The sequence below is a fragment of the Euleptes europaea genome, chromosome 11, assembly GCF_029931775.1.
Source record: "Euleptes europaea isolate rEulEur1 chromosome 11, rEulEur1.hap1, whole genome shotgun sequence".
Classification (NCBI taxonomy): domain Eukaryota; kingdom Metazoa; phylum Chordata; class Lepidosauria; order Squamata; family Sphaerodactylidae; genus Euleptes; species Euleptes europaea.
The window spans coordinates 6,703,513-6,716,342 of record NC_079322.1 but is presented as its reverse complement, the minus strand read 5'-3'; the positions used below and the strand labels follow the sequence as shown (position 1 = coordinate 6,716,342).

Sequence of the window (12,830 nt, the reverse complement as noted above, 5' to 3'; positions counted from 1 at the left end):
GCCATGGAAGCTCGCTGGGTGACCTTGGGCCAGTCAATCTCTCAGCCTAACCTACCTCACAGGGTTGTTGTGAGGAAACTTGTAGGAGAGGAAAATAATGTACGTTGTTTTGGGTCCCCACTGGGGAGAATGGTGGGGTACAAATGAACTAACTAAATAAATAAATAAACTAAATAAAGTGATATATGTCACCCTGATCTCCTTGGAGGAAGAGAGAGAAAAAAATGTACATAATAATAGAGAGCTTGCTATGTTAAACCAATCTTTAAGGTATTAATTCATGTGCAGTTGACTTTGAAGTTCAGTCCCACTTCAATAGGACTTATTCCTCAGTTTCTGCAATCCCCAAAGTTTATCATGTCAATAAAATATTTTTACAAAGAAAAAAATCCCAAAAATCCATCCTTAACCAAAACTCCCCAGCTTCCCTTAATGCAAACTGTACCTACCCACCACAGATTTTTCTGTCATTCTTCAGTGATTAACTATTTGAGATAAGTGTCAGAAACAGCACAGAGCCCGGGGAAGACCCAGCGGCGCAGAGGGGCGGCCTTCATGGCCTGCTGAGGGGCTTGCCTGGGGCAGCCAGCTGGCTACTCTTCAGAACCGAGTGGTGGCTTTAGCCAGAGCTGGGGTCAAATCCAGCAGGTCCCTTTTTGACAAGGTCAATGAGGGAGGAATCCTTGTGCAGCACACGCAGACCCCTCCCCAAACCTCCAGAAACAGTCTCAGCCAGAAGTGTCCCCCCCTCTGCCTGCTGTGGGCCCTCGAGGCAGGCGCACCGGAAGGGGCCCACCAGGCTGCCCTTCACAGCGCTGTCGCTGGGGGACTTTTTGATCCTCAACCCATTCCACTGACAGAGAGCCCTTTGAAGGCCCACGTGTCTGAGTGGGGGGGGGGAATCTGCAACCTGCTCTGAGCTCATGGGCTGAAGTGGGATATAAAATAAAATACCATCAGCTTTTTGTTTTTCTTTTTCTGGAGCAGCCTGTAATTCACAGTTTTCTTTGTTTTTTGCCTCAATTTCTTCCAGCTTCCTCCTCTGCTCTTCCTTCTTCTTCCTCCTCTTCTCTCTCCTTTTCTCTCTTTTAGTGGCCAGGGCCAGCCTCCTGCTTTCTTCCCGCAGCTGCAAATGAAGACCATTCAATGGAGATAAAGATTCAGTTTTTTAAAATCAGTTTCCTATGAACAAATTGACAGATCGCTTCTGACCAACCACTTTCCTTAGCTGGAAGTTATGAAAAATACAACCAAAATAAATGCTGCACAAAAAGGAGGAGAGGGGCCTCCAGAAGCCCCAAACAACCACAGCAGAAAGGACCTAACTACAGGCAACTGGCTATATTAAGGAATCTAGTTAATCGCTTTTACTTGGGCCTTTTCTTCTGCGCTTGTTCTGAAATGAACACTGATATCAGTCAGAGCTGATCTACAATAACGCTCCACATTCATGGAGCACATCCAAGTGTCCAAAGCTGTTCAGCAACACTCCATAATCTTTACAAGACCACTGTCTCTACCTTGCAGACAGGAGAAACAGAAAGCTGGAAAACAAGAACAAACTCTATGTTAATACCTTTTATTAGCCCCAAAAAATTTACACAAAAAAACATAACTTCTCCGCATTCCTTGTCTTCTTCTTAGATTTTTTTTTTGCAGGGGGTGTGGTGAGGGTGTCGAAGCCTGGGGGGTGGGGCACCGAAGCCACTGACGAAATGCAGGCCCACTTTTCAACTTCAGCTGGTTTGTCAACATTGGCCAGGGACCTCTCCCAAAGAAAGGCCTTTAGTCGGGACGCGCACTCCGGACAGGCTTTTGGGTTGAGGTCTCCGCAATGTGGGGGCAGGTCTCCGCAATGTGGCCCTCCCCCAAACAGAAAAGGCAGTCATTGTGCCCATCGTTCTGGGCCATCTTAAAGCCACAGGAGGCACAATTCTTAAACGGTGCCATATAGAATAAATCTCTTCTCTTCTCTCTCTACACAGATTTACCTCAGATGAGGAAAAATGATGCTCACAGTACACAGCATGTTCAACCTCCATGGTGGCGAGGGAAGGCACACTGGCCTCGCCCCCGCCACGTGACTGTTTCGGTGGGAATAGCCTCTCTCAGCAGTGACCGGGAGGGGGGAAGAGCGCTCCTCTGAAGCTTCTAGAACAGTGATGGCGAACCTTTTAGAGACGGAGTGCCCAAACTGCAACCCAAAACCCACTTATTTATCGCCAAGTGCCAACACGGAAATCTAACCTGAATACTGAGGCTTTAATTAGCTTAAATGATTAACAATTTCCTGGTTGTTCTCCAGCATGATATAGTGGTTAAGGTGTCAGACTAGGATCTGAGAAACCCAGGTTCAAATCCCTACTCTACCATGGAAACCACACTTACACACACACACGCACACACACACACACGGTGTCTCTTGCTATCTCTGAGGAGTGCTGTAAGGATAAAACTAAGGCTAAATAAATGAGCCACCCTTAGCTTCATGGAGAAAGAGTAGCAAAAACAATGTGGAATGGATTTTCTAGTAAGGTTTCTGAGCCTAGCTACATTATTCTGGGACTGGAATGACAGCCCCCAGAGTGCAATGACAGCCTCTGGGACTACCAGAAGTGTTCTGGGACTGGAATGACCGGGCTGTCATTCCACTCTGGGGGCTGTCATTCCAGTCCCAGAACACTTCTGCTAGTCCTGGCAGCTGTCATTCCAGTCACAGAGTAATGTAGCTAGGCCCAGAGACCTTAATGGAATATCTATGCCACATTTTCTTTGCAATTTTTTGTGCTGTAACCTATTTCAAAGGAGTGCATGCAAGTCAATGGGCAATCCTGGCTCCCATTATCTTCAATGGGCTGTGCAGCCTCTCCCACTGTTTCAAATGGGCAATCCTCTCATTCATTTTAATACATCCTTTTTCCCAAGCCAGCCAAGGCCAGTGCCTGCCTCTCCTGCGGGTGAGTAAAGGGCAGCTCCTGCCTCTTGCCCAGCCCAGGCTGGGTGGAAAGAAAAGGGAGAACTCTCCTCTCCTTCCCCCCTGCCGCCAGACTGGAGGGTGAGAGACTCAAAATGGATAAAAGGAAGTATTTCTTTATACAACACATAGTTAAATTGTGGAACTCCCTTCCCCAGGGTGTGGTGATGGCTGCCAACTTGGAAGGTTTTAAGAGGGGAGTGGACATGTTCATGGAGGAGAAGGGTATTCATGACTACTAGTCAAAATGGATACTAGTCATGATGCATCCCTATTCTCTCCAGGATCAGAGGAGAGAATTCCAGCCCAGGCTGGGAGGAAAGAAAATGGGGTGGGGGGAGAGAAGAGATGCACTTGGAAACACAGCAGGCTCCAGGTCGGGAAAACTACCCTCTCCCTCCAACTAAGGAAAGTAGCTTCTTCTTTCCAGTCCAGGCTGGGAGGAAAGAAACGGGCGGGGGGGGGGGGAGGAAAGAAACGGGGGGGGGAGAAGAGATGCACTTGGACACACCGCAGGCTCCAGGTCGGGAGAACTACCCTCCCCCTCCAACTAAGAAAAGTTGCTGCTTCATTTCCAGCCCAGGCTGGGAGGAAAGGAAACGGGGGCAGGGGAAGAGATGCACTTGGAAACACAGCAGACTCCAGTCCAGGTCGGGAGAACTACCCCAGGGACTCGGGGAGGGAGGCGGACTCGGGTTAGGAGGAGCAATTTACCAACCTACCATCTCCTCTAGCGACTAGCAAGCCAACAGTGGAGGCCAGCCATGTGTGGCCGCTTTTAAGGAGGCGCCGCAGCTCTGTGTTGGCCTCCTTAGTCTGCAAAGGGATTTTTGGCAGGGGAGGGTGGGAGGGAGAAGGCGGCTGGAGGGCGGCGGCTGCCTCGTGCGCCCGCAAAGGGGTTTTTGGCCGGGGAGGAGGAGGGAGAGGGAGAAAGGGGCTGGAGGGCGGCAGCCGCCTCGTGCGCTCTGCAAAGGGGTTTTTGGCCGGGGAGGAGGGGTGGGAGAGGGAGAAAGGGGCTGGAGGGCGGCAGCCGCCTCGTGCGCCCTGCAAAGGGTTTTTTGGCCAGGGAGGGGGGGAGAGGGGAAAGGCTGGGCGGGGCGGAGAGTCCAGGGAAGGGGGCGGGGCCTTTGAACTGCTCCGCGCTGCCTGCAGGCAGCACAGAGCAGTTCAAAGCTGGCGGCTGGGAGGGCAGGGGCCCCGCCTCCCAGCTGAGCCGTGCGTGCCAGCAGAGAGGGCGACGCGTGCCGGAGTCGGCACGCGTGCCATAGGTTCGCCAACACGGTTCTAGAAGCTTGTAAGAAGATCTCCTTGGCCGGCCTGCCCAGTCCCATGCGTGCCTGCACAGAAGCCACGACATGTGTGTGTGTGTATATATATAGTATTTTAAATTACGAGGACTGTCAGTAATTCTGCTTTTTTTTAGTTGTTATTGTCATTGGTGTTTCTACTAAAATTAAAAAAAAAAATACTTCTCATCCGCCCTGACTACCGAGTCACCTGGCGAGAGCAGCTTTTTGCCTTCGGCCGTGTCTTGCTAACACTGTCTAGAACTGGGTCTGAGCCTGGTGCCACCTTCATATGATCAATAGCTGCGGTTCATCTTCGTGACTTCTGTGCAGGCACGCATGGGACTGGGCAGGCCGGCCACGGAGATTGGATGCGGTATGGTCACATACAATAAGTAAAATAGAGAATTTCATAAATAAGGGCGGGAAAGAGGAATGCGGTGCGCTCAGTCAGGACGTAATGATGAATATGAAGACATAGAAATAAGCTGTTGCATGGGAGACTTGATCTTATTTTATTATGTGTGTGTGTGTGTGTGTGCATTGTGCCATTTTCTTTTAGGTTATTCCAATATATATTTTATTTGTAAATATTCTAAAAATGTAATATTAATTTCTTTTTTATCCATAATTTTACATAAAGGTTCTAAATTATTATTTCTAATCCAATAATTACATTCATTCTGTTTATCTAACTTTATTCTATGTGGTAATTGGAATTTTGGGTCCTCAGCTAAGATATTCCATAAAAAGGAAGCCATTGGGGAAATATCTGGAGCTAGTTTCTCTCTTAGCGCATCCCATTGCTTTAGAATGGTATTAATGCAATTATTATCTTTGTTGTAGAAATTTTTCCTATAGGTTTTTTTAACCCAAAGCCGACTATTTAGCAGGAATTTAACAAAGTCCTGCTCAATTATGATATATGGTTCCTTTTCATCATTTACTACCCATGATTTTAACCACTTTATCCTAGCCACCTGATAATACGTTAATAAATTTGGCATACCTATCCCTCCTTTACTTTTAATCTCATATAGATTATTGTTTCTAAATCTATTCTTTTTATTTTGCCAGATGAATCTATTATAGATCTTTTGCCATTCTTCAATCATTTTTCCGGTATGTCTACAAATAAGTTATTAAAAATAAAATTCAATTTTGGCAAGATTATCATTTTAATTAGGTTGACTCGGCCTAAGAGAGAAAAATTCAAAGGGAGCCATTTCTGAAAATAATCCTTCAGTTCTTTCACTATTTTTCCGCAGTTTAAATTTAAACATTTAATTATATCTTTACTTAACCATATTCCTAAATATTTAACATTATCAGCTTCTCTTAGATCTTCTGCCCATAATTGTTTCTCCTTTTTGTTATCGATATTTTAAAAAAGAGCTTCAGATTTATTTGCATTTAACTTTAATTACTGAATTCTGCGATCAATGTCCTCCCTGGGTAGTTAGCTTCTTGTTGGTTTGTAGCTTGGGAAAGCTCAGCATCTGTCTTTTGGTCCGAAAGAGGGTGGGGGAGGGCAACTTGCTCAATACAGCGCAAAGGTTGAGCAATTAGTTTTTGGCACCAAACACTTTCCTTTAACTTCTGCAAGCTTTATGCCTGCTACTGAAGTTAAGTTAAAGTCAGTTATGTATCTCATGCAGCCCTAAATCCCCAAGATACAAAGTTCCGTAGCAGAGCTCACCTTTCTCACTCCCACACACTGCGGATGAGAAGTATTGGTGAGAAACAAGCCAGGATTAAACCAACGTTAGCTAATAAACGAGCATCATGGCTGGTTTCAGATGACTTCCCTAAGTCATCATGATCAGTGAAGTGCTGCTAATTTGAATGAACAATTAAGTCACGATTTCCCATTACATCTGAACTGCCCCTTATTGTCAAACTCTGCTCCTGCATGAACTACCTAAAGTAACCATGGAAAGGAAAAGTATAATTTAAAACAAACAAAAAATCCTTTTAAAACCGAGAAGGGTTTCTTCATCTATGCAAAATACATAACTCTTCAGAAAGGGGATTTCTTACTTTCTCCAAATCCAGCTCCTCCAGAAGAATACTTGCATTCTTGTTTGCTTCTGCAGCCTGCCTGTCTTTGGCTTGAACAATTGATTCTATACAAAGGTGGCACTTCTTCAGCATTTCCTAAAATAATTTTTGTAAAGTCAATCTGTTGTCTGGTGAGAAAGACCCTGGCACTTTTGAATGAGCAAGAACACAATCAAGTGGACAAATTTGAAAAAAAACCAAAACTAATAGGCGAGGACTTGCTATAACAACTTGAAAAGTATAAATGCAGAAATCTGTGAAAGGAATTTTCATAGTCACCTGATGCTGGAGGTACTGAATGGCTAATTACTTTGTGTCACCTCTAATAGAAGAAATATTTAAGACACTTATACCCATATCCTTGTACTGTGTACATGTAATTTTGTGTTCAAGTTTACTGTAGCACACTAAGGAAGATTAAATGGAGAGGGAGAGAGAGAAACAGATGACTAGTGAGCACTTGAATATTGTGTATATTAGATGTACTTCAGAATAAGAGGGTAAAGAAATAAATAAATAATAAAACCAACTGAGGCAATCTACAGACACTGGGAAATAATACATAAAAGGGTACTGCTGGGCGACAGGCCCTGGTTCTCATTGTTTGGGAGAATATATTATTACAGCATCCAAAACTGAAGAGTTCTTAATTGATGGTTAAGTTTTGGTTACATCGTTGTATGGGAGACTTTTGAGCAAGTATGGAGTTTTATGTAATTCTGTTACTATTATTACTATTATGCCAATAAAGGTGACTGAAACTGAAACTGATGTACTTCAGAAACTAATTGTATAAGCTATATCAGGCCATAAAAAATCAAAGTCTACCCAGGGCTGAGATTTGCAGTCTTAATAGGAGTCTATGGTAGTCAAATTACTTGACCTGGGTGGCCCAAGCTGGCTTGATCTCATCAGATCTTGGAAGATAAGCAGGGTCAGCCCAGTTAGTACTTGGATGGGTAACTACCAAGGAAGTCCAAGGGATGCTACACAGAGGTAGGCAATGGCCAACCACACCTCTGGATGTCTCTTGCCTTGAAAACCCCACAAGGGGTTGCCATAAGCTGGCTGCGACTTTGATGGCACTCTCCACCCCCATGGTATGTCAACTAACTGATGAAGCATGTGTTTCTCACCAAAGTTCCACTGTGCAAGCCCCAAGCAGTTTTTACCTTGTCAGTCACTGTTGCAATGTATCTCATACATTCTGAATCTGATGGGAATTGATTTACTTCTTTTACCAGGTAGCGTACGACTTTCACATGACCCTGAAAATTAAGTATCTAGCATTAGTCACTGTCAAGTGAAGGCGGAATGAGTTTTTTTTAAAATACTAAACCTAGAAAAGTGCTCCCAAGCTACTGATTCAGCCTCTGTTTTTCAATGTATTAATGATCCAGAAGCATGGCAAAACAGAAAACCTGGCACAACCAAGGCAAGCCCTTTCCTGGGTCATTTTTATCCAGTTCTCAGACCACATCTAACCCCATCCTGAGTTAGATGAAAAACTAGCTCAATGTTCAGCTGACACTTCCTGTACCATCTAACCCAGATGTCCCATGTTTACGTGGTACAGAGAAGGGAAGGGAAGTAAGGACCCATTCTGTTGGTTCAAACCTAATCTTCTTGGTACCCACAAGAGCCAGTAGATAAGTAGGAAGCTGAGACCCAGAGTTTCCTCATCTGTAGACCGCTGGTGTCTGTGTCTAAACCAAGAACCAAAATGATGGCCGTCCATGGCTCAGCAACGAAGTTCTCTCAACATGAAACTTCTCTCTACACATCCGATATTAAGAAGCAGCACAGGTCTACCACAATGCTGAATGTAAATATTTAACTGGTAAACGTCTCATCTAGAGTGTTCAGGATAGGGAGTATCACACTCCGAGAAAACAGCTGAAGCCTTTGCTAAATCTAAATTTGAAGCACAAATTTCATCTGTTATAATGCATCGTGTGCTTCTTCAAGAAAGCCTTTTTCTATTATAAACAAAGCTTTGCATCTGGTCAAACAATCTGGATAGATTGGTAGTAATCTACTTTTCTCATACCTCATTCTAGCTCTTTATCTATGATTAAGAGTGTATGCGGGAGGGAAGGCGACATGGTTTAGCCAGATCTTGCCAGATCTCGGAAGCTAATCAGGACTTGGAAGAGAGACCACCAAGGAAGACTCTGCGGCGGGAGGCACTGGCAAACCACCTCTGCTTCTCACTTGCCTGGAAAGCTCACTGCTGTGGTCGACATAAGTCGTCTGCGACTTTATGGCATGTTACACACACAAGTGTGTACACATGTATACACACTAGTTTTACACAAGTCTTTTGCACAGAAGCCAGATGCCATGAGAAACATAATCATTACTGCATAAAATTTCTGCCATGGTTCACTAAGAAAAAGAAGAATTACAAGCACAATGCCACATCCCCCCCCCCCCGAATTTATACCTCAAAAGGTAAGTCTTCAGTTTGTACTATGTATTTCTAAGCGAACTCCTCATCTGATGCATATGCTTGGTATCTAAGTATCACAGTAGGGTTAATTCTACCTTCCGAAAGGCTGCCATAAGTGGGGTTATCTTCCTGTTATCAGCAGCATCTACATCTGCTCCTGCTTGGACTAGCAACTGGACAACATCTAAATGACCACCATTTGCTGCAAGCCATAATGGAGTATTTCCTTTCTTGTTACGAACATCAATGTGAGCTCCCCTATAAAAAGAAAAACCACACACAGAGGCAAAAAGCTTAGCCCAGATATGACTTGCTAACACCCCTTTATCTAATAGCCAAATCCGTACTATGGATCAAGACACAGCTATGAATTAGGGTTCTGCAAACCCAAGGAAACACCCAGGTCTGTAAAAAAAAATTAAAATTTGGAAGGTTAAAAAACACCTTCAGTGTTTGGGCAGCATTTGGAGCTGTATGCGCAATCCAAAATGGCACACAGAGTCATGGCAGTCCCCACTAAGAGGTGGGGGTGGGTGGGATTTTTCTGCCCCTGCAAATCCTCATGGGTTCTATTAATTAAATATAATTTTAACTGATGTTGAACTGATTGCTGCAATTCCATGCTTAGAAGATATACATATATGTTAAAACGCATGTCCACAATGTGAAGACGGTCAGCTGTTAGAATGGACTGGGAAGTCTGCCTCACAGGGAAGTTAGCAGGCAGGAAAGAGTTAACTCCTCCTCTGGTAGAAGAAGGGGCGAGCACACTCAAGGTCCCGTCCCCCCACCCCCAGAAAGGAGACCATCTCTCATTTCAGGACACGCTTCAGCAGAAAAAGTGGTACAACCTGGAAAACAAGTAACCTGACAGAACAGCTCGCCTCTCGTGAGATGGCTTGTCCCCACATAACAGTACAGAGGACATTCCTAAAGAGCCGCTAACTAAACCTGCAACAGAAGGAACAACACAAACACAATCAATCACATTCCTCCTCCTGGCAACAGTTTGCAGAAAGCAGGAGGGGTGGGGGCCTGCTCTCCTGCCTGCCAACAAGGAAACCCAGCTACTTCACACTATCAAAAATAGAAAAGGTGGCTGTACAGACGGGAGATCTGGTTTCACTGGAAGAAGCTACAGCTTGGGAACGGAAGGGTCTTCGGCTCCAGCCATTATGGACACCGTCACCACTACTTCTGCCTGCAAGACCTCACTTTCTGCAGAATTCTTGTTACAAGAAAACAGAAGGAAGAGGGTCTGTTGAAAGGACAGAGTTCTGTCATCCTCGAGCACCCGATGTTTGGGGTCGCCATGAGTCAGGTGCAACTCAATGGCCCATTCTGCTGCTGCTGCTTCTCCTTCCATGTTTGTATCATTTGGCAGAATGCACAAAACAGAACTGTTCAGGAGGGCATTGTTGGAGAGGGAGTAGAGTGGCAGTGTAAGCTCGGGAGGTGACTTTTAGTGGGGATAAAGGTGTTCTTCACCACTGATTGTCTTGTTGCCTAAACAGGTATGTTTGCATACGTTGCACATGTCCCCCCACCCCCGCCATGCTACAGTCTCAGCCCAATTACATTATTTTGTCTTACTCAGAATCTTTGCTGTTACATTCAAATGTTGTTTACATTCAAATGTTGTTTTCATATCCTGTAATCTGTTTATTGTCTGACTGATTGGAAACTTTTTTTAAAAAATCATACTTGTAATCTGCCTTGAGTCCCAGTGAGAAAAGCAGACTACAAATAAAAACAACAAGAACAGCATGTCTCCACCTCCAAGTTTGCGTTGGCATCGTCCCTGACTGCAAATAAGATGAAGGACAGAACCAATAGACAAGCTCATTTTTCCAGGTCAAGAACTTTCAGGTCTGCCTGGATGTTCAGAGAACTCTGGACAAGTTCTGCTGACAAAACCAAACCAGAGTCCAGTGGAACCTTAGAGACTAAAAGATTGTATTCCATCATAAACTTGCGTATGTCAGAGCTCCCTTCAAATGCATGCAGCATATGTCCATTAGACTGATGAATGGATATGAAGAACAGAAATGGTGGGGGGGAGAGACGTTACAAAGAGAGGCTCCAAAGGAAACCCTGCAGGCTTAAAAACTCAGGAGAAGCAGCCCTAGTCCAAGGCAGTGCCACCACAAGGGCATGTTCTCTCCTGAAGGAACCCCGCTAGTTGGTCTTCCTTTCGGAAAGCAAGGGAGTCCTCCTCCGTTGCCTCTTCTCCTGCTTGCTGACAGAGAAGTTGTGAATTGCTTCATGATAACTGATTCTAGCAACTCCACCATTTCTGGTATTCACCAGATACCAGTGATACTATTCTTGTGACTGTCGACCATGGTCCTCATTTGGACCTTCACTTGAACATATACAGCTCTGAAAATTATATTTCCATACACAAGGAATTAGACAGCAGTGTCCCCAACACAGTCTTTCTCTTGCCACCAAGAACAGGAAAGAGAATGTTAAAAGCCCTGCTGCTTGGCCATGGTATTATAGTATTGCACATAAGGATAGCAATTCATAGCTACGCTGTCAAAACACCGGCTATTCAAGCAAAATGCTACTCTCCAGGGTAAGGCCTTTGCAATTAAAATTTTGAACTGAAAAGTCATACTGTGAATGGAAAACCCACACTGCTTGTTCAAGGAAGATTGTTCAAGGTGATTACTCATAAGCAGTCTTCTGAAAACTTCACATTCAAAAAGTACCCCTCTAAAGCATATAATCAAAATTGATCTCCATGCTTTTCTTACAGGCATGAGGCTGGCACAAAGACTTCTCTAAAACCGAGACAGCCTTAGAAAGCAGCCCCTGGCACTTGCCTGCTCCGGAGCACACCCTCCCCCAGGGTGCAGGGCGGCCGGTTACCTGCTTAGAAGCAGCTCGCAGAACTTGTAGTGCCCCTTGTCCGCTGCAATGGTTAATGCTGTGTCTCTCGACGAGGGGACCGGCGGCGCATTGACATCAGCTGCTCTCTCAAGCAGCACGCGCCCCACTTCTGCATACCCACCAGAGGCGGCTTCCATTAATGGGGTCAGGCCCGTCTAGAGGGAAGAAAACGTAAAGAAAAACTCCTGCTGGGGTGCGCTCCTGCTGGGGCGCACTCCCTCCGCACTCTCCCTGCATAGTACATGCCAAGCATTAACAAGAGAAAGAAACAGGAAATGCACTTAATCATCCAAAACTGTTTTCCTTTTTCTAATAGCCCCAAAATCATTTTGCAACTGCCATCCGACCCTGTCCCACATAAACTTGAGTAAGCTACATTCAAAAACAAAGGAAAACGTGTGTTTTTCACACTCCGAAGACACACTAGCTAAGAGTTCCTTCTTACCTTAGCTCTGTGCTCAACGTTGGCTTTTCTCTCCAGGAGAAGGCCGACCACTTCAGTTCTTCCTTGGAAACAGGCCAGTGTCAGGGCCGTGTTCCTGTTGGTCTCTATCTGGGCATTGATGTCCGAGCCCACGTCCAAGAGCAGCCTCACAGCGGCGGAGTGCCCGTTCATGGCTGCCAACATCAGCGGAGAGATGCCCAGTTTGCTACCAGTCCTGAAAACAAAGGAGCACGAGTTCTCTTCTTGCTTCATAATCTGAGGACTTCTTTTTCACTCAGAAGGCAGGTTATTTATTTCTATAGTTGTGATCAAGCAATTATGTATTAGATCCCATGGATGTGACAACTTTACACCTATCAGTGCTAGCTAAAGAGCCTGGCTGCACCTATGCATCTCTAGGTGCAACTATATATAGCCAAGGTTTGAAAATGTTTTGAAATTCAGTTATTTTTTAAAGAGGTGCAATAAAACATAATCAATATAAATGACCTATGTAGTATAAATTAAAAATATAAATACAGCAGCCCTGGCTTGAATCTAAGGGAGGATCTCCACAAACAGAAGAAGGGGGCGACTGCTGCTAATTCCCCCCTTACGCACACCTCCAACTTCACCGTCATCCCCAGAAGAAGCATATTGGCAGCAGGGGGCGCGCGGCCATTTTGGGCTGCAGGGAGGGGGGAAGGCAAAGAAGTTGCGCTCCGCTGAGGAAAA

General features: G+C 45.1%; 1 protein-coding gene across 1 annotated transcript in view; it reads right to left on the bottom strand.

Annotated features, from left to right (window-relative positions):
• Window positions 1-12,830, bottom strand: part of ANKRD17 (ankyrin repeat domain 17) — a 117,469-nt gene that overhangs the window by 57,518 nt on the left and 47,121 nt on the right. Inside the window, exons 20-25 of the mRNA XM_056857396.1 lie at window positions 12,117-12,330; window positions 11,651-11,826; window positions 8,869-9,031; window positions 7,494-7,589; window positions 6,301-6,417; window positions 955-1,126 (exon numbers count right to left, since the gene is read on the bottom strand). Of these exons, the coding sequence (XP_056713374.1) occupies window positions 955-1,126; window positions 6,301-6,417; window positions 7,494-7,589; window positions 8,869-9,031; window positions 11,651-11,826; window positions 12,117-12,330 (938 nt within the window). The remainder of the gene's footprint in view (window positions 1-954; window positions 1,127-6,300; window positions 6,418-7,493; window positions 7,590-8,868; window positions 9,032-11,650; window positions 11,827-12,116; window positions 12,331-12,830) is intronic.